This window comes from Limulus polyphemus, unplaced genomic scaffold (genome assembly GCF_000517525.1).
Source record: "Limulus polyphemus unplaced genomic scaffold, Limulus_polyphemus-2.1.2 Scaffold1213, whole genome shotgun sequence".
NCBI lineage: Eukaryota > Metazoa > Arthropoda > Merostomata > Xiphosura > Limulidae > Limulus > Limulus polyphemus.
In genome coordinates this window covers 104,087-126,511 of record NW_013666823.1, presented here as the reverse complement: position 1 = coordinate 126,511, position 22,425 = coordinate 104,087, and the positions used below count along the sequence as shown (strand labels likewise).

General features: G+C 34.8%; 1 protein-coding gene across 1 annotated transcript in view; it reads right to left on the bottom strand.

Annotated features, from left to right (window-relative positions):
- The window catches only part of LOC106462626 (vesicular glutamate transporter 3-like), a 58,639-nt gene that overhangs the window by 3,193 nt on the left and 33,021 nt on the right, over positions 1-22,425 (bottom strand). The window contains exons 3-11 of the mRNA XM_022389942.1: positions 21,955-22,073; positions 20,995-21,109; positions 19,450-19,537; positions 12,618-12,704; positions 8,656-8,795; positions 8,073-8,222; positions 6,281-6,413; positions 3,048-3,158; positions 1,292-1,419 (exon numbers count right to left, since the gene is read on the bottom strand). Coding sequence (XP_022245650.1) covers positions 1,292-1,419; positions 3,048-3,158; positions 6,281-6,413; positions 8,073-8,222; positions 8,656-8,795; positions 12,618-12,704; positions 19,450-19,537; positions 20,995-21,109; positions 21,955-22,073 — 1,071 coding nt within the window. The remainder of the gene's footprint in view (positions 1-1,291; positions 1,420-3,047; positions 3,159-6,280; positions 6,414-8,072; positions 8,223-8,655; positions 8,796-12,617; positions 12,705-19,449; positions 19,538-20,994; positions 21,110-21,954; positions 22,074-22,425) is intronic.

Here is a 22,425-nt window from a genome sequence, read left to right as displayed (position 1 = left end):
GTCACATTATAACGCCCCCACGGCTAAACGGGAGAGCATGTTTGGTGAGACGGGGATTCGAACCCGCGACCCTCAGATTGCGAGTCGAGTGCCTTAACCACCTGGACATGCCGGGTCGTAAAATTCTGACTACAATATCATTACACCTGAAACAACGTGGGAAGGTTGAAGAGATACAATTAAACTCGGGCTTTATAAACTCAATAATCATCTCAAAACCGATGCACAAAACATACCTGATAAAATCAAAATCCACATTGTGAAAAATACTCATATAAAAATTCCTTTTTTTTTTTTAGCGTGTGAGAATGTATTGTTTTATACACGCTTAACTCAATATAACCAAAAGAGAAAAGCTATGGTTGAATACGTTCTTTTAATATTCACAACTGAACTTTTTGAAAGAGAGAGAGCCTAGTAGTAAAAGTACACAAAGCTGGGCGTTCACTGGTTTACATTACTTGAAATATCTGGTTTTCAACACCTGTGGTCTGTTTTATTTTCTGTAAATTCAACGTGCTGTTTTATATTTGTCAGCTTTCCTGTTCCTGATAACCTGTTTTGAAGAGTTCCATCAAAATAAAAGCATTTCGTAAAGGCACCGTTATATTTCTAAACAACGGAGGAATGGTCGAAAAACAAAAGATTTCTAAATTTCTTGCCTGTTTCTGAGCTTGATAACGTGTTTAGAAAAGTGGAATTTTGAACATTTCTTTCCCACATTTTAAACAACGCGTTTTTATTTTTTGTGTTTTTTTTTCTGTCTGTTAGAGCAATACGTATTCTTAGAAGTTTCTTTCATCATAATCGTTGTAACATTTACTTGTTTATTAAACAATAGTTTTCGACTTTAGGTTTGTTTGCCTGGAATTAAGCACAAAGCTACACAATTGGCTATCTGTGCTCTGCCCACCACGAGTATCGAAACCCAATTTTTAGCGTTGTAAGCTGTGCCACTGGGACTCGACTTTAGGACGGCTATCATTAATAAGTTTTAAACTGCTAAATAGGTAATCACAGTAACTGTCTGACAATATTTTGCGACGCGAAAAAAAAATAATCACGTAAAGAAATAGTATGATTTCAAGAATTTATGTTCATCATGCCAAACTTATAAATGGGGGGGGGGGCATAATTGCTGAACCGCATGCAAACTTCTGGTAAGATTTTAGACTTATAGAACAGCCTATCGCACTAAGCCCTCTATTAATAAAAGGCTTCCTACGTCTTACGTGTAACTGATAAGATTAAGAATTGAAACTAAGCACTCACTTTATTTCATTTAACTTACAGAATGTTTGGTCAGAGTTTCCACAATTATAGGACAGATCATTCCAGAGAGTGTTCCAAAACCGTTGGACATTCCCATCAAGATACTAGCGTACCGAGGAGCAATGTCGAGATGATTTACATTGAAACCTGTAAAAGCGAAAAATACAACTTAGAAGACACGTTTTCTAACGAATAAAGTCACTCATAATGAAACATTAATAACTTAAGATAAGACTATATACTTATAAGGACGTACTTGGAACCTTTCGGTTGTCTTTGCATATAACTACAGAGATTGAATACGTTATATTACAACTATTTTGGAGCTTCTTCCCGTCGTCACAATCTGTCTCGCCACGTCCGGTCGTGCTCTATTTGACGCCGCGCATCTTTACAATAACATGCAGCGTAGTTTACATTGCAAAAAATACCGTTATAAAGATTACATGTCCAAATCACGCCACACGTTCCTGCACGTTTTCCATTTCCCATCTAGTATACGAGGACGACTACTTTACAGCACCCCTGTCAACAGTCCAATCACACAGAAATCCATAAGCACTGTGTCAGGTATGTCTTCGTATGGAATAGTATGATACTCGTTTCGTTATCTAGCTGCTTAAGGTATGTGGAGAGACAACTTGTGTACACGCACCATCTGTCTCTTGTGGGGCACATGGACTTGTCATTGGCCTTTGTTTTCGTGATAAAAACGCTGCATTTTGCTTACCACATCTGAGGTGCGACTTATTGTGGATATCTTTCTGTATAGTCCTGGTTCCCCAAGTTAATCCATCTTCCTTTGATTTCTAATATCGTTAAGTATAACGGATATCCCCTGTGGTATACAGATATTAAAAATGTTGCAAAAGATTATGTAAATTTATGATCACATGAGATGTACTCTTGTTAATCATGTTGCAAAAAATTATGTAAATTTATGATCACATGAGATGTACTCTCGTGACCTAACAGAGTGAATAAATACCCTGCCATAAGCTTCATAGACAAGAGTCACAAGACAGTTAGTGAACGATAAAGTTGGTGAATTATTGTTGTTTGTCACTCGATATTGTTATTAATATAGAAAAGTGATTTTGGAATATTGTGTTATTGCTTTTTGGAGGGAGGGATTAGGGTTTTTCTTCTTCTGGTTCTTTTTCCTGATTGCATTATTTGAAATAGTTAATGTTAATATTTATGTTTTATTGTTCATTAACATTATTATCAAGTCCTGGCTAGGCGCGTGTTTATTAACTGTGTTTTTGGTAAGTGCTAAATTTTATTCCAATTGTTGTTACAGCCTGATTGTATCGTGGAGTTGTTTTAGTCCATTACAAACAGAACAGATACCAAAAAAATAGAATAAATTGTTTCGAATCTTAGGAAATGCGCGTCGACATTATTCTCTGATTTCATCTGAGTCTCAGTTCGTTCTAGAAGTAACGAGATTCTTGGTTTCGTGAATTTATTAAAGATCTAAGTGAAAAAGCGGCATTTAGGGTCGCTTCACTACTTTTAAACTGTGTAAGAAAGGTGGGATTTTGGTATTATCATAGATATTACACCATAGCAATCAAGCACTTGATCATTATATAACATGTACAATCTTATGCATTTTTCTTCCTTAGAATCTTAAAATCCCTACCTACTAAATGGTTCCAAAATAAATTAAAGCACCAGAAAATTCTATATTTTATTGTTAAGCTTCCAAAATTGTAGCCTAATTAATCATAAATAAATTTCGTTTTAATAAACTTAACTCCTTAGCCTACCGGAAATAGCAAATCCACTGAAGCCAACAGCTAAAGTAAGGGCTATAAGAACAACTGTTGTATTTCGGGTGTAGCCGACTACCAGGAGAAACACTGCCTCCAATCCAAAACCTATAAAATAATTCAGTACTTGTGAGAAAACAATGAACTCGTAAAATGCACTTTGTAATCTAGGAATCAGTGCTTTAGAATCATTAACATTCTTTCGCTTCTGTTCACTCTTCATTCAAAAATAATTTCTAATTTTGAAACTGCAGAACATATATAGAAATATAATAATTATTGAGAAATTTGAAGAGTTAAATTAACATCAGATTTTATAGGATTCAAAATGAAATTATTCTACATTAGCTAAATCATGTTATTTTTTTACACACTGGGTTATAACTTTTTCTAATTAAATATAAAACAAATCAGCACAAATCTTCTTCTGATAATTTAAGGTTAGACCTTTAGAATTCTGACTACAATATTATTACACCTGAAACAACCTGGGAAACTTGAAGAGATACAATTAAACTGTTAGTAAACGTAAACTATTAGCACTCTGGCTTTATAAACTCAATAATCATCTCAAAACCGATGCACAAAACATACCTGATAAAATCAAAATATATTCAATGATCACGTAGGACATAAAAGTTTTTTCTCGTGAGTTTTCCATAAAGTATAGTCAATAGCAAAGTGATTTCTGTTGTGTCTGTCCGAGCGTTCGTTTATCTCCCGTTTGAAAAGCTGCGCCGGCAGGCAAAGCTCAACATTCACTTTTGAAATGACGAAAGAATAGGCATGAATAATGTTTATGCCAAATTTTATTTCGAAAGAAGGATATTTTACACCTGCAGGATATTCTACACCAAATTGTTAGGAATTAAGCACACTATCATTCACATTTTGAAATGTGACGTATAAAATAAAAATGTAATTTTACCATATGTTATTGTTCAGTGGTTCTTAGCATGGACTGAAATGCTCAACAATTACTTTTCGTTGGTAGGCGTTATAAGTAGCTCAGAGCTTTGGCTCTGAGTGAAACCAAGAGTGTAACATAATTAACTTTTTAAATGTTCATGAAATAATATAAACTGATAGATTAACTTAAACTTTTTCTGTCACTGGGGACGGGTACTTTTGCTTGTACATTTATATGTTAAATTAATTTTACTGCTGTTGATTCCAATTATTTATATTACACTGTGGAATCATCATTGGATTTCTGCTGTTTTCTTTAGGTTAATTTTGACATACTAACCTCTTAGGATAAATCCACAAAGCTGTTTGTTTCAGAAACATTTAAGTTTTTGTTATAAATGCTTTAAATTTATTGCAATATTTTGTTTAACGTTTTTCTTTTGTTTTTTACAGAAAATATAAATTTCACTCATGGAATACTAAGTACTCGACTTTCACGTCTAAAAATTAGACTAGTACTACTGGTGGCTCCGCGGTAGGTCTCAGGGCTTATAACGCTAAAAATCAGGTTTCGATAGCCGCTATGGGCAAAGCAAAGATAACCCCTTGTGTAGCTTTAGGCTTAAAAACTAGCAAAATGAAACTTTACTTTGTAAGATCTCTGATGGCTCTACGGTAAGTCTGCAAGCTTATGAGGCTAAAAACAAGTTTCAATACCTGTGGTAAGCAGATCATAGATAGCCCAGCGTGTAGCTATGCGCTTAGAAACAACCAATCCAACTAGTACTACCTCACAAAATAAATTTACCACGGTTTCCGTTGAAACTAGAAATACACGCCTAGAAATTAGAATACTTTGTCATAAGCAGTTCACAAAGTTACTATGTCTTAAGAACATTCTAAGGGGTAATAGTAGTTAGATTGACAAAAACTGGTTATTTGTGTTTCTCAGCCAAAGTCCTAAAAAACGTTATAAATGCTATACTCAAATATTTTGCAGAAAGTGTGGTTAACTACAGATTATCGAGCTATTAACGGGCAAAATTAAAACACCAGTATGCGTACAAAACGTTCCCTGAACATACTAAAGTTGAATGAATGACTTTGTGTTTATCTAACACACAATATAATTAGTGATACCTATACATAAGATGGCTGATCTCTTCCAATCATAAGCTTGGTTTGAATTTCCCATGAGGCTTCTTTTTGTTTCGTCATTTTTGAGCAAAACTACTCGAGGGCTAACTTCGCATAGCCGTCCCTAATTTTAAGTAGATAGAAAAGAGAAAAGGCAGTTAGTCAACAGCACCCACTGCAAACTATTGGGAAGCTATTATCTGATGGAACAATGGGATTCGACTGTTACTCTTATTACGGTCCTAAAGTGTAGGGCGTGTTTTTGCGGCAGCAGGTATGCTAACTATTAGGCCATGCTTGACCCCTTTTCTCACAAACAAACAAAAAAGCTTTTGGAAAGTAGAAAATATTACCTTGGACTTTTTTTGTACTTCCCCTAAATAAAAGACGTTGTTCTCAATACTGTGTTATAACAGCTATTTAGTTTAAACCTGCAAGAAAGGAATGTAATCATAGTCATATACTTGGTGCATGGGTTGAGGGTAAGGAGTTTATAAGAGCAACTTCCTTGGAGAATCTTAACAACACGAATTGTTTTGTGATCACTTTCCGACTTAAATTCAGAGTGCCGATTTCGTTGTAGAAAGTTTTTATCACAAGAACATTCGAAAAGCGCATGCTTCCTTGTCCTTCTCGAGCTGGTGGAGAAACAAAGTTACACAAAGGGCTATCTGTGCTCTGCCCACCACGGGTATCGAAACCTGTTTTCTACTGGTATAAGTCCACAGACATACCACTGTGCCACTGAGGGGCATAAAATAATGGATTACGAAAGTTTTATTTATTTATTTCAGAATTTCTCGCAAAGCCATACAAGAATTATATACATAGCAGTTCTTAGTTTTGAACTGATAAGCTAGAGAGAATGTAGCTAGTCACCAACACCTACCGACAACACTAGGGCTACTCTAGTATAATCAAATAGTGGAATTTGACTGTCGCGCTTACAGTGCACTCACAACCACAAAAGTGCGAGGCATATTTTTGTGGCTAAAGGTCACGAACCATGAATCCTCTAATTCACAGCACTGGCACACTAACGACTAGACCACATCTGGTCTATTACTACGAAGGAATTAGTCAGAATATGGGGCGACGCCATTATCTCTTATCCCACAAAAACTATTAAATATGGGCACAGTATCTAATGAAAAAAAAGTCAGAATCTTAAAATGTTTGTATACCTCCACAATTGAACACTTTCCGGACCATTGTTGTTGTCATTAAGTTTCTTCGACGTATCATGTCCGCTAGTTGGCCCCCTATTGGGACAACAATCGTCATGAGCAGATGGGGGAGAGCTCCAAGCACCCCTGACTGTAATAAGAATCAAAAATGGAAGTTAAACATCGTACAAAGATATAGAACTGTCCATCCATTTGTTGTATGAAATATTTCAGAAATGTGTGTGTGTGTGTCCAATTACAGTACGAGATTTTAAGATTACCTAAGAGCGTGAGCACAAAACCAGGTTTGAAATTTCTAATATGTCCAAGTATTTATTTTACGTATACGTTATCTTAAGACAATGTGTTGATTATGTCACGAACGTCAGGATTACTTATACAGTGGTTTAAATCAAACATAAAATAAAATCTGGAATCCACATTTACTAGACATTAAAATGTAAATAACGGTAGATTATAGTGTTTAAGATAACATGCTATATATAAATAACTTTATATTTCTTAGTTGCGTGAGAATATAAGTCTATAGCATATTTTGTTCGCACGAGTAGTTACTACCATAACATAAAGTTGTTTCTTGATACATCATTTGTTTCTAAAGAGTTCCTTGTCTCTGCATTAAGCCTTTAAGTGAGTTATATTCATATCACTGTTCATAGCCTCCAGAAATCTTTAGAAAGCAATAGTTGGAGTCACATTCAAAAAGTTCATTAGTTTCAGGGTTATTTCCTATTTCCTCGCAAAAGAAACAAAACAAATCAAAATTGTCTGTATGTTCAAATATGAATTAATAATACACTGCTGTATGAGACTAGGAATCCGAAAGTCTCGGGTTCGAGACGTGATTCTACCATATATACACACTTCGCACTTTCCGCTGTAGCTGCGTTATAAGAGTGGACGTCAATATCACTGTTCAGTTAAGAATAGTCTGGCGCTATCGACTGGTCACATGAATCTCTAAGCCCGACAGTTTAGCCCATTCAAACGAATAAACAAATAAAAACTTTAGAATTTCCTCTTGGTAAAGTCTTGCCCTTATTGTTTTTCTGAAAAGTTCCGAAAGGCCGAGTTTTCTGGTGGTATCAATTAACGTGGTATTCTTATTCAAATAATGTTAATTTTTATTTATTGCTTTCCATGCAAAAACTGAAACATAGTGGATCAAATGTAACCTACATAAAAAAGCGTGGTTTTTGTTTTCTCTTTCGTATGTATGGTAATAGTATATTATATTAAGTAGAGCTGTATTTTCAGTCTGAAACGTCACTTTACGCGACACACACGCTAAACGGCCAGGTCAGAGACTACTAATTCAATAAATTGAAGAATTAGAGTAAAGTAGAATACATAACGTATATCGACCACACTATATCTCTCATATCCAATGCTGATGGGGCCTTTCGATCAATACCAGGGGTCATTAGGACCGCTGGGACACGACAGACATAGTAGTAAGTAGTTGAAAAGGTTAAAGTTCAGCATAAGCATTCCTAATTTAAGATTGGTGGTTAGGAGAAGAGCAACCAGTCAGCAGTACTAGCTACTTGTGTGAATACTCCTAAACGAATAGCGGGATGACTGACACATCTATAACGCTCCTATAGCTAAAAGTGCGGATTCCATTCAATAACATATTGCGACTGGAATGTTGAATCAGTTTAGCAGAAATCTAATATTTATTGCTTCATAAAATACACTACGGCTCAGTTAAAATGTAATGATACTTATGTCTGTGTTATGAAACACTTTATCAATATTATATTAATACAATAATTTCGTGACTAACCTTGTCAATGTGGAAATGGAGGACCTCTTTAAAATACATAGGTTGGGATATCAACAGCAAGTAGAAACTCCAGCTACGGGCAAAGTTGGCCACAATAATGGCGTATACAGGCATTGACGTCAACATACGTTTCCAAGGGATAGACCTTAACTAAATCATGTCAAAATAGCTGAAAAACTGACATGAAGGCGCAATACTCATTGTTTTCATTAGTTAAATTCTAGTTAGTTTTCACGCGACATCACGAGCATGCGTGGAGTAAGAACAATATATTCTAGCTTTAAAGTCATATAATAAGAAAATAAAAGGTATTTTATTGCTTTCTTAAAAGTGGTGCTTCATATGATCTTTTGCTACCTGTTGAATTCAAAAAGGAGAAAACCCACGTTTATTTCTATCATTTCAAAGATTAAAATTACGAATACCACGAAAACTTTAAAATAAGTAGGAAAACTATAGGCGATTTATTAGATACGGGAAATGTGGGAAGATATGTATATTCTATTGAACGTTTCTATAGTAGAAGAACACAATAATCTTAATGATAAAAACTGCATTAATTGAAATAGACCACGAGCCTCACCTGCAACGAACTATTGTTGGATACGTTGCCTAGTGACCTCTGTAGGTATATTAGCTCTTGTTGACTTATGGTTGGGTGCTTTCCAGGACTTTGAAACGTCAGCCACATCCAGAAGACGTACCAAAGCAAGCCACAGGCTCCTGCAGAAAACAATATACGTGGAACTTGAACTTCTTTTAGGCAGGATTAAAGTAAATTAATCTATGAGACCTTTTTTTTTCTATTTATTAGCTATATTTTGGTGCGCTAGCATTACCAAGCGTGGGGCGCGCGTATAACGATTCAATTTTATTACTCCTCAGGATCTCTTCCAGTCTACCCTCAAATTAAAACTCTTTTAGGCAGGATTAGAGTAAATTAATCTACGAGACCTTGGGCGTGGTCAAATAAATCAGGCGAAAAGGCTTTACCTCCTGAGTCCAAAACTATAATTATATCTCAAATCGGTCAAGAGATGACGGAGATATGAGCTAAAATGTTTTACTTGAAAAAAACCCAAAAAACTCAGAGCCGTTCTGCCTCGGCTAAAAAGAAACTACAGTATGATTCCTACAGTTTATCGTTGTGTTCGAACGTCAATAAATGTGTACACTATTCTTCATAGAACAACAATTCTTGGTGGATATACTTATGACAACATGAAGAATATGAATCTGTATACAGCAGAAATGGTCACCATAGGGTATTTTGTACTTAGTAGAGCGCCTGATACGTTGGTAGATTTGACAGATGCCATTCGACAGAAAGTCAATGAGGTAGGTGTTCCACAAAGCACTAGTGACTTTAGGTATCCTCATAAGTAGGACATCCAATGATATGTAGCCATGGATATTTGAAATATTCTTTCATTGTTGACCTGATTAAGAGCCATACTGAGCAAATAGCTCCTTCTGGTAACCCTAAAGGACATCAGAAGTATATAGACCGCAAACCTTATATAGAATCTGTAGAAATATATAGTGTATAAAATCGCGTAAAGAAAAGTCTAATTTGAAAGATTTAGACCAAATACATTAGAAGTACAATATTGGAAATAATTATGGAAACAGCTATAAAAAGTTATAAAAAACAAATATAGGAGAACGCTAAACTTTTGTTGTGTCAAAATAACTCTTCTTGGGTACAGTCACGGGTTGATAATATAAATTGTGATTGGCTGTCATTAAACATTCAGAAAGCGTCACACCATCATAAAGCCTATAAAGTACAGGAAGTCGTACTATGTCTATAATGGTTTTATGAATCCAGTCATGGTTCCAAGGACTGAATTACCACATGGAAACTATGTAGAAATCAAAATTTTGTCTTGTCTGATTAGGAGCTGTACGCAAGACTCTGAAGAGGGTACGTGGATCTGTCGCTGTTAATAATAATAAAACTGGTTGAGGTAGAAAACCCAAACTCTCCAAAAGTGAAGTATCTAAAGCTATACGAGAAAGATGCGGTCGGGTACAGATTATATCAAATATCTTGATGTAAGTACAAGTGTGAATACTACCTCGAGAAAAGCAAGGTACACATTAGCCTCAATTGACGTGTAACTGTTGTAAAACAACTGATAAGAAAAAGGTAATCAAACCACAAAGTTGAGCGTTGGACTGCAACCAGTGGAATGAGGAATAAACCTGAAAACGTTTACTTTTTACAGAGGTATCCAAACTCGAATAATTCAGCAACAGTCAACGATAGTTTGCGCACGGCTGAGAAGAGAATGGTATTATAGTCAAAGTATATTTACAGTGAAGCATGGGACTGCATGTCTACAAACTGTATCGGTGATCTTCACAGAATTGATGGCACCCTGTCTGCAGACACGTACTTTCAAATCGGATCTATTATGCCATTCCCTGAGGAGCACGACTCCTTTTGCTGGGAATTGTCTTCTAGTAATATAATGGTCACAAGCATACGGCAGATATGGTGAAACGATATTTGGTATTTTGGTTTGTGTTTATATTTTGTTTCATCACAGCATATATTCAGATATATATATTCTCTCAATTTAAGGCAAACCGTAGTTCGTTATATGTTCCGTTCCTTAAAGTACCAAGTGTTGAGTAGGGTATGAAACTTATGATATAACAAGAAGGCCCTTTACCTATAACTCCAGAAAAAATTGTTTTATGCTCAACGTTTTGGTCTCTAACCTTCGCGGCCTGACAAGGCTTAGTGGTTAGGACTTTTAACTCATAGTTTAAAGGTCGCGGATTCGAATCTCCGTCACCGAATATGCTCGCCCTTTCAGTCGTGGGGGCGTTATAGTGTAACGGTCAATTCCACTATTCGTTGGTAAAAGAGTAGTCCAAGAGTTGGGGGTGTTGAATAGCTGCCTTTCCTCTAGTCTGTCACTGCTAAGTTAGGGACGGCTATCGCAGATGTCTCTCCTATAGTTTTGCGCGAAATTCAAACTAAACCAAAGTTTAACCTTCTTCTGGAACTTGTAGCACACATAATCAGAGATACAAATAAAATTAAAATGTATATCAATAATGAGAAGACAACACAAGTTCCCGAAAAAGGCTGGAGGCCGAAAAGTTGATCAAATTTACACAAACTTTCTTTTTTTTGAATTGCAGATCGTGTATTCCTTATTAATTTCCTGGGAAGATGGCCGAAGGCCACCTGGAGGGGTCACCTGTTTTAACCTCTCGACCTCTATAGAGTAGTGTGTTGTCTGTCTGTCAGTTAGTAGACACTAAAATGACGTCACTTAACGTTACAATTTGTACTGTCGTAACGTCAATAAAACCTGCGTATGCCATGAATCACGAGAAGAATTAAGCACTCTGTAGGCCACAACACAGCATGGCATATGAACCCCAAAGGTAAGAAATAAAAATATTTGTTACTATTAATTTTGATTTTATTTACTCTTGAAACAGAACACTTTCGGGGACCCATTAGAAAGTACATGCTTTTCATTTGATCTTGAATTCAGTCACTTGATTTTGATTTCTGAATGAAATATTATGTTGTGAAGGTTCATCAACATGCAATGAAAACTCACACGTGTCCAAACTGTTCAATAACACGTGATTAAGTTCAACATCAAACACGTACACACACAAAAACGAGCACATGCTGAGCATATTTTAACCATAATGCATTCTAAAACAACACCGAAACGCTTTTATTTTTATGTTTTCAGGCACTTTCCAATAAGTTCAAAAATATAAAAATAAATACGAACAAGTAGCTAGTAGTTACTAATCGTATTTTGTATATAATTCAATTTATAACTTAAGGCGAATTTTTCATCACAACGGTCAACGAAACCTTTAATAAGATCTTCATAAACCTTTAAACTTGTATAAAAACCGACTTGATCTTCAAAAGAAACCTTTAATAAGCTCTAATAAACCTTTAAACTTGTATAAATACCGACTTGATCTTTAATAACCTTTAATAAGCTCTTCATAAACCTTTAAACTTGTATAAAAACCGACTTGATCTTCAAAAGAAACCTTTAATAAGCTCTAATAAACCTTTAAACTTGTATAAATACCGACTTGATCTTTAATAACCTTTAAAAAGCTCTTCATAAACCTTTAAACTTGTATAAAAACCGACTTGATCTTCAAAAGAAACATTTAATAAGCTCTTCATAAACCTTTAAACTTGTATAAAAACCGACTTGATCTTCAAAAGAAACCTTTAATAAGCTCTTCATAAACCTTTAAACTTGTATAAAAACCGACTTGATCTTCAAAAGAAACCTTTAATTAGCTCTTCATAAACCTTTAAACTTGTATAAAAACCGACTTGATCTTCAAAGAAACCTTTAATAAGCACTTCATAAACCTTTAAACTTGTATAAATACGACTTGATCTTTAATAACCTTTAATAAGCTCTTCATAAACCTTTAAACTTGTATAAATACCGACTTGATCTTCAAAAGAAACGCGGTAACACAGTTTATTGGACAAAGACATTACGATATTAAAACACCTTGTGTACTAACCGTAAAAGTAGAAGCAAGTCTGCCAGCCGATACGATCAGTCAGCATTCCAGATAAGGGCATCCCTATTACAGCTCCGGCATAGGAACCTGGTTTAAATAAGAGAGCATTGAGTGCACGCAAATACACGTGGAATTATCTAATAATTTAGGCTTATGAGAAAATATTCTGTTTAGAAAATACATTGTAGCTTAATAATAAAAAAGCTGTATTTTTTAATATCTTTAGTTGGTTGGAAGCACTTTCACAGCTTACACTGCTTTTCACCCAATGCTTATAGATGTACAATAATTGATCAAACTTTTAATCCTGGGGTATACGTTATAAAAACCGTTATAAACCCTCAGAATTCCACAGAATTACATTAGGTGTATCTTGACGTTTGAGAAATTGTGTTGCAAATAAAGGATTGAAACTATATAATATTAACAAACGTTTAATAGCATAATAACATATACTATTTTAAGATGTTTGTAAAACATGCCAGCAATAAGTATGAGAGCTAATAACGCTAAAATTCAGGTTTGATTCCTATGGTGAGCACAGCGCAGTCTTGTGTTTACTAAAAAACAAACAGTTTTGGGTTACTACCTTGTCATATGGATCATATTTTGATTCAAAATTTCAAAAACAGGATCATAAGTTTCCACACATCAGTTATCATACAATTAACAGAAAGCAAGCTTTTTTTTTGAGAAAAGAAAGCCCCCAGTGACACAGCTTTGCGGACTTACAACGCTAGAAACCGGCTTTCGATACCCGTGGTGGGCAGAGCACAGACAGCCCATCGTGTAGCTTTGTGCTTAATTTCAAACAAACAAACAGAAACGAAAAATGTTGTTTCCTAATTATGATGAAAACTTTTACTGAAACCGCTACAAATCTCCAGTTTCTTCAATTATAATATAATCTTTCATTTTCATTGCTGCAAGTACTTCTTTACTTTCATGTCTCGCGATCAAACTAATTCGAAAAATTTCAGGATTAACGCTATAAAAACATTTAAAACATCGATGTTTGATGAAAAAGACGATAATGATTTATTCACTTCCTACCGTGTTTCTCGCCTTTAACTTTAAGATGTAGTTAAGTAAGCTATCAATAACATATTAAAGAAAGCTTCACATTAAGAGTATACTATAAAGGTCAAACTTATGAGGACGAATTACAGAAGAACAGAGCATTACTGTAAAAGTTATTCACGCTTTTCCTTATCTTTTAAAAACTGCTGATTTGTGCGAAATTTTGCGCAATTTTTTGAAAAAAAACGCCTATTTTATTATTACTTCAAAAACATTTTTAAGACTTGAAGACACACAAATAAATTTGTCTAAACGGACAAGCCATTTGTAGATATCATGCAAAAACTACAAAACATTTCAACTAATTGAATTAAAGCCATTATAAGCCGGCCTAGTGTAAAGTTAACGATACGTCAGCAAAGCTAGCTTGGAAAGGGTAAGCTGACAACTGCCCCCTACAGTTATATCTTATTGTATTAATATAACTGACTAAGACAGGGAAAAACAGACATTTTTCTTGTATTTCATAGAAGAATGAATTATCTAAAACTGTTTAAGTAGGACAAAATAACACAGGTTTCATGTTATATTTTGTTTATTGTAATAAAATATAAATGTTGAACTATGCACAGTTATATAACGTGAGTACATGTTTAAGTAGGACAAAATAACACAAGTTTTGTGTTAAATTTTATTTATTGTTATAAAATAAAAATGTTGAACGATTCTATGGTATACTAATTGGTATAACATAAACAAGAAGTACTTTAATTAAAATTTGAATATGAGTCACTAAAACCTCGTGACATGCTCAGTAAAGGATAGCCGGGGCGAGAGGGTTAAGAAAAGATGGTTGTGGGGGGGGGCAGTTGTCCTACAACCCAACCGTTGGAAAGAAGAACGTAATATTATAAGAAACACGTATCTACAAGTAATGATAAACGTTTGTTTATAATTAAGCACAAAGCTACACACTGGGCTATCTGTGCTCTGCCCACCACGGGTATCGAAACCCGGATTCTAGCGTTGTAAGTTCGCAGACATGCCACTGGAGGGTGAATGATAAACGTAGATACTTTATTATTATAAGGCTACAAGGTGTATTGATTCAATGTGTGAAACTTTTGTGTTAAACATATTTTGAAAGAATCTAGAACTGCTAATTACTTGAGCTTCAGTGTCATTATTTTCGTGAGGTTATTTTTCAAGAGAACGGTAGCAAGAAATCTGAACAGATTAGGTTTTCATGCTAGAAACACTAATCTGAAATTGAAAGTGGACATTCAAGATGTCGCAAACTGTTTGCACATTTTAAATATAGTTCATTAAAAGAGATTAATCGTAGTTTCCGTAGTTTCTTCTTTCATCGTTGTATTTCAATCAACTGGTTTTTGATTCTGCTGTCGCTCTTAATGTAACGTACCGAAACCGTCACTGAGTTGATTCCATATGAGCTTCTATGTTGCGAGGCACGCAAAATCGTCATTATTCATTGAGAATATTGCTCAGACATAATTGTTGCATGATTAGGTTCAAGAATCGGGTCACTAAAGGCTTCGAGTTTTATCTATTTTTTCTCCTTATGCACTCTTTCGGATTTTTATATTGAATCGTAATCTACATTTCTGTTAGATAACCCTCAAAAATCAACACTACCTGACACGATGCTGCTTCTGACTTATTAGTGTGGTGTGTGTGCATGACTCAGCGGTCTGAAGGCTTATAATGCTAAAAACCGGGTTTCAATACCAGTGATGGGCACAGCACTGACAGCCCTTTATTTAGTTTGTGCTTAAAAACAAACAAACGAAAAAGTTTGGTGCTAAGCAAAATTGAATTACATGGATCAACGTGTCAATGAATGCTTCTGTACTTCAGACTGTGGAAAGATGTTAGCTAAAATGTTAGCCTCTTATTACCAAGTTACAATGTATCTTCCGTCAAATAAATTCAGGTATTTTTTTATTTTTTCTCAATTTTTGTGCAGGTGTTCTGCTCATACTTTTGATATGGAAACTTTGGAAATACGATAAACGTTGTCTGACGAATAAACCTGGAATTCTCTTCAAAGTCTAATAATTTGGGTATCTTAGGCTAAACTTATCACCTCAAATGCTGTAGACACATGGGGGAAACAATTATTTGTGAATTTCCGAATCAAGATTATCACAACTTATTCTTTAGAGCCAAAAAAAATATGAAAATATATTTCTATTCAGATCATCGATATGAGATTATATCAAACACAAATATTTGTTTTATCCGCGTAAAGTTACCGAGAATAATTTTGCTAGCACATGCGCAATGGGGTTCTCGTGGCAGAATTTATTTGTAGGTTCAGCTGAGGCCTATAGGAAGCAAGAACTACAGAGATTGTTAAAACAGTTACAGTTAATCAATACCAGTTGTAAAATATTGAATTCCAATATCTTGTTTGAACCCTCATACATGCGTATACGTTATTCTTTAAGAAAATAGTAAAAACGTTTGATAATTTAGCCTAACTAAATTATGGCGTAGCTGGTTTAAGCTTGGCACCATTATACCAACTTCACTAGTTCGATTTTATGTGGTTGCAGCTGTTGGAGACTGACGTCATTGAAATGAAAGTACTTTGTAGGATAGCAGTGATGTAAAGTGATAATTGATTCTAGGTTTATTGTGCTGGATGATTAAGACATGATCCTTATAGATAGAGAGAATTTTCGTTAGAGCTTACATTTGAAGTCTATTATCTAATTGTATCAGAAATCGTTCTATTTTACTTACTGAAATAGTTCTAACTATTTTATGCTTAATGGTCAAATGTATTTTATATCAGGACATGTGTTTCACATGTTTCCAGTGTGAATCGTGTGTAACACGTGACAAATTGAATGCAGAAACATAGTAGCATCGTTCATCAGAATCTGAACTTCGAAGTATTTGTCAAGTTATTTTTTGTATTTAAGCCTAACTACTTTCGTTTCTTACTAATGTGTTATTTTGTATGAGTATAAAGTACAATGATGCTAAATTGCCATAACCCTCAAACTACCGACTTGCTTTCATACTCTTCAATACTAGTGGGATCCGCTTATTGCATCATATTGAGTATTTCTTTTTACCTATTACAACAGTCAGTGAGTAAAGAACTGGCCAATGAAATCCTGAGAACCTAACGATAATTAGTGGGATCATTTGCTAAAATTATGATAATTTTGGTTCAGACTCATACGTAACCAATAAAGTCATAAATCCCTAAGATATTTGGTACATACGTAGTTTAAAATGTGTGTTAAAAAAAGCCGATAAGGCACATTGGTAATTCTAGGGTTAAAAGCACGTGAAGAGTGCTACGGTTGTACAAAATAATGGAACCTTTTCACATTTTTAGCTCGAAGTTGTGTTGTCTCTAAGAGGAGAAAGTGTAGCCTTATGGTACTTTAACTGTGCATTCAATCATTCTATATCGTTCAATTTATCTGTATACAAGTAGTACATTATTGGTTTTTCAGATAAAGGTTCTAAATATGTCAAACTAAAAACGTTTGTCAGATTTCCAAAGTGGGATGATTGTAGGTGCAAATCTAGTTGGATCCTCAATGACATAAACTCCTAAAATCATGTAGAACAGTGTCAAGAGTGGTATTAAATATGGGAAAATAGAACAACATCAGACAAACGTAACAGTGGTCCAACAACTAAATTGACGGATCGTGACAGACGAACATTAACACGAGTACAGTGTGACGTTAAGAATAGACTAGAGTGTCACAAGTGTTGGCATATAACAACTAATCTCTGTCAGAACAACTCAAGAGGAGCTGTACAAGATGATACCATGGTAGGTCTGCTTTTTAGAACTTCTTATGACAACAAGAAATGTAAATTCGATTAAAATGGTGTCAAGACAAACATTGGACCAAAGAATAATAGAATAATGTGGTATGATCATATGAATCATATTTTGCACTTTCCCATCAGATGGACATGTTTATGTGTGGTGAAAACCAAGGTAACTTGCAATCTTGAATGTCTTGTGTCATCAGGTAAGCCTGAGTGGGCACTCGGTGATGATACGGACAGCCTTTTGTTGGAATAGTTTAGGATCTATGATCTCACTGAAAGGTAAGATGAGAGCTAATGATTATATAAACCTTATTGCAGACCAGGTTTACTCTGTGATTAACACTTTATTGTCAAACGGAGCTGGGTTATTTCAAGTAGGCAATGCACCAATTCATGCTGCTTAGATTGTTAAAGATAATTCAAAGAACACGAGGAAGAGTTTGAACACTCAAAATGGCCACCATAGTCAACCAATTTAAATGTTATTTTATTGTTAAGCCTCATTAGTCTGATAACCCAACCTATCAACTTTTTTTTTTAACACGTACTCTTGAAAGCGGATACGGTGTTCATAACATTTTTGCTGAATGCCAAGAAAAGACAGTAGGATTAAGCGTGGTAGAGCTACCATTAAATTAGGCCTAAATGCCGTTTGTTTTTTCTTTTGAGATAGTAGTGATGCCATAAATTTTCTGAATGTGATTTTAATCTAATATTTACATTCATGACTGGTCTCATAATACATCTTAGAAATTGAGAAGAGAGAGAGGGTGGGAATTTGAGTTTGAAGGCCCACCGTTTCAAAGTATTTCTAAGGAGGAAAAAAAAGAGCCGTAAATAATTTAGTAATGCCTAAAAAAAGTACCTGTAACAGGCCACACATGTTACTTTTAGTAATATTAGCTGTGTTTCCTAATGGAAAAGAGGCTATACTACATATTAAGGGAAAGCTGCTCGAGAATCTATTCAGACCAAAACTTAAAAGTTTGATTGCTATTCGGATGCAGCAAGCCAAAAATGGTTTTGATTTGGAAGCCCCTTATACTGTGATCTTACTTTTTTATTATTTTGTGCGAATTTACGAATGTTATGTACTGTGGTATTGGAGTTTGTTGTGAAAAGTGGCCTTGGTCTATTGATAAATGGTAAGTGCCATTTCTTCAAAATATAGTCAGTAGAGTATCATCTAGGATGGAATAATTTATTACAGTCAGACAGCCTTTTCCTGCAAAGAAAGCCCCATAGAGCTTTAACAGACTAAATAAAATGTATATTTTGCGAGAGTAAAGGAAAAGGCAATAAATGTTTACAAGACAGTGCTCCTCAAGGTGTCAGCAAAGTCAGGGTATCTACAAACGTCCGAATGATAAAGGTTTGATAAAATGTCTCCCGCCAGATCTTGAGAACCTTATTGAATATGTCAGGATACGCTTGAGCAGCATGTTCCTAGAGCAAAATATCAGACAGTTGTACAGAGGGATGTCCTGATATACCTCCGACATTTGGTCATGAGTAAGATGACCATTGTAAACCAGATCTGATGTCACAAGTAGTGAATCGCACACAGAATACTTGTGCGATAATAATAGAGAAGATAGTTCGGCTTGTCAACTGAAATTCTAAAGCAATTGAATAGGCCTAAGTGAATATTTGACAAGAATAAGAGAACTATATATATAGTGTTTATGATATGTCGAAAATATCTATATTGTGAAGAATTTGTTGTACATACGTTTAACTTGTTCCGAATATCTATATCATTTAGAAATCAAGTGAAGTGCATGCTGTTCATTTATTGTTGAAGTTATCGCTAACAAGTCACAGCCACCTACTGTAGAAGAATCCTAAGCCCAACAACAACACAATATATACATATATTTATACTATTAAGAAGTATAAGTAAAAGCCTTTTTATTTTGACAACTGACGAAGAAGAATTATATTTTAACTTCTGACAACAAACAAACAAGCAAATACTAACCACAAAAAGATATCGTAGCCAAACGGCTTCTTTCAAGTGGTGGTGCCCAATGACGCCATATCCCGTGGCACGCTGGGTAAGTAACTCCCTGTTATAGATAGGAGATAATAATCCAGTTATTTTTGCAGTTTATCTAATAACAAATATTTCACAAAATATATGATACAGTAACGTATATTCAATTTTTTATGTCTTAACCTATTCAGATAAAGCTACGTTTTTTTGCATGTATACTTTCCCTTTTAACCGGGGCCCGGCAAGGCCAGGTGGTTAGGGCGCTTGACTCGCGATTTGACGGTCGCGGGTTCGAATCCCCGTCCCACCAAACATGCTCGCCATTTCAGCAGTGTGGGCGTTATAATGTGACGGTCAATCCCATTATTCGTTGGTAAAAGAGTAGCCCAAGAGTTGGCGGTGGGTGGTGATGACTAGCTGCCTTCCCTCTAGTCTTCTATTGTTAAATTAGGGACGGCTAACGCAGATAGCCCTCGTGCAGCTTTGCGCGAAATTCAAAACAAACAAAACCAATCCTTTTAACCGAGAGTTAGCGCACTATAAGAGTGACAGTCAAATCCCACTACTGGGAAAGATAAAAGTAACCCAAGAGTTGGCGATGGGTGTTGTTGACTAATTATTTTCCCTCTAGTCTCTTAGTTCACAAGTAGGAAAGATTAGTCGAAGATCGTTCTTTGAGAAGCTTTGCGAAAAAAAGTCTGAAACAAATAAAGAACTCAAAAATCCAAACAAGAGACATCCACATGAAATTTCAGCTCTACAATCGGGTTGTTGTTTAAATAATTTACAATAAAAACAACAACAAATAAACAAACTAGCAAAACATTTCTTACTTGGTTTTATTTTTAATATTTTATCGCAACTTTTTATCAAAATAGTGCGTTTTGAATCCTCCGACTTTTTATTTTGTGGGAGTTCAGTTATACAAAACTTCACTTACAAAGATAAAACTCGGGCAAATATGAACCTGGGGTGTAAAACCCACAATTTATCTAGTGCATAGGAAATTCCAACCGTACGATATCTACGCTGCCTAGAATTATAATACAACATGGGGAATAAACTCAATATCACTGACTGAAATAAAAAGTTCATAACTACATTAAAATTGGAAAGATGAATAATTATGGTTCCCCGGTGGGACATCAGTAAGTCTTCGGATTTACAATGCTAAAATCAGGGGTTTAATTCCCCTCGATAGACACAACAGATAGCCTAATGTGGCTTTGCAATAAGTAAACAGACGAATAATTATAACAATGCATGCCCATCCACATTTATAGCGTCATTTCATCCGGTTTAGAAACTAAACAGGTTTAACTTAAATATATTGTTTACATCACACTAAAGCTTTAGGTACGTCGTTTTTGAGAGTAATAGGTTTTAACTGTATATTCGAATTACTGTTTTATGACATAGAAATATATAAATGCACTGAGTTTAGCATACGGAGTAGTATTTAAATGAACTGAATTTTGACCTTTTACATATTTTTCTCTGCATTTCTTGGTAAAAATATTTAATATTTACCTCAGCTAACCCCTGTAGAATTCGGACAAAAATAGTTAATCCTGGATGGACCGTACAAGCCGCTGGCACTAGCAGGTTCAGTAGAGCAGACACACCAATAGCAGTGCCGAATATCCTGTAAAGTAAAGAAGTAAACACCAATAGCAGTGCCGAATACAATGTAAAGTAAAGAAGTAAACACCAATAGCAGTGCCGAATACAATGTAAAGTAAAGAAGTAAACACCAATAGCAGTGCCGAATACAATGCAAAGTAAAGAAGTAAACACCAATAGCAGTGCCGAATACCCTGTAAAGTAAAGAAGTAAACACAAAGTTCGTATCTTTAGTTTCAAGATCGCTTAAAAGAAAAAAAATAATGTTTTTGTTCCCAAAACCTTAATAATAAAATTGGAAGGAAACAGCTTAACAATTCAAATTTCGATGAGATGTTTCTGGAGATCAAAAATAACACAGGCATGCGAATTTAAACTTCATAAAAGTTGTTTTGGTTTTAATAATGGGTTTTTCCATAATTTAGCTATGTAGGTTTCGAAAATAATATTCATTTTTTCAGTCACATTTTTTATTATTATGTTTTTTAACAAAAATACAAACAATCTGAAGAAAATGAAAAAAACATTGATGTCAAACGAATATGCATCTTCATTCATCCTAATTGTTTTGTGTGAAATCTACGTCTTTTAGTCTTGTTTTAGTCTTTACGTGTTGTGGTCTTTCTTTTATGTATTGCGTTATGACGTTTTGTGAAAAATCTGTACGTGATAGAGAAAAATGGATATCATTTTCGGATTCAACGTACAGGAATTACTGTAGAACATGTAAAAATTTCAATACATTAAAACCATGGCAGGCCTGTGTAACCATTCAAAATTTCATTTAAATTCTTGAAAAAATAACAGAAACTGGGTTCTTGTGAAAGAAAAGACCAAAAAAATTTAGTTCGATTTTTAGGATCTCACCTGTTAGCTGGGTATTTTGCTGCCAAAAAGCCTCCAGGAACTTGAGTTACCAGATACCCCCAAAAAAATGAAGAGTCAACTACGCCAATTGTTGCTGGCGACCAGTCAAATTCAGGACCCTAAACAGAAAGATATTTTCTATCATATACTGACATTTATATATCAAACAAACGCATTACTCTTATACCAGACAAATAGGATCCTAAACAAGAAAGGCATGTTTTATTATAATACTCTTATACCAGACAAATAGGATCCTAAACAAGAAAGGCATGTTTTATTATAATACTCTTATACCAGACAAATAGGACCCTAAACAAGAAAGGCATGTTTTATTATACACTTTTATACCAGACAAATAGGACCCTAAACAAGAAAGGCATGTTTTATTATAACACTCTTATACCAGACAAATAGGATCCTAAACAAGAAAGGCATGTTTTATTATACACTTTTATACAAGTCAAACAC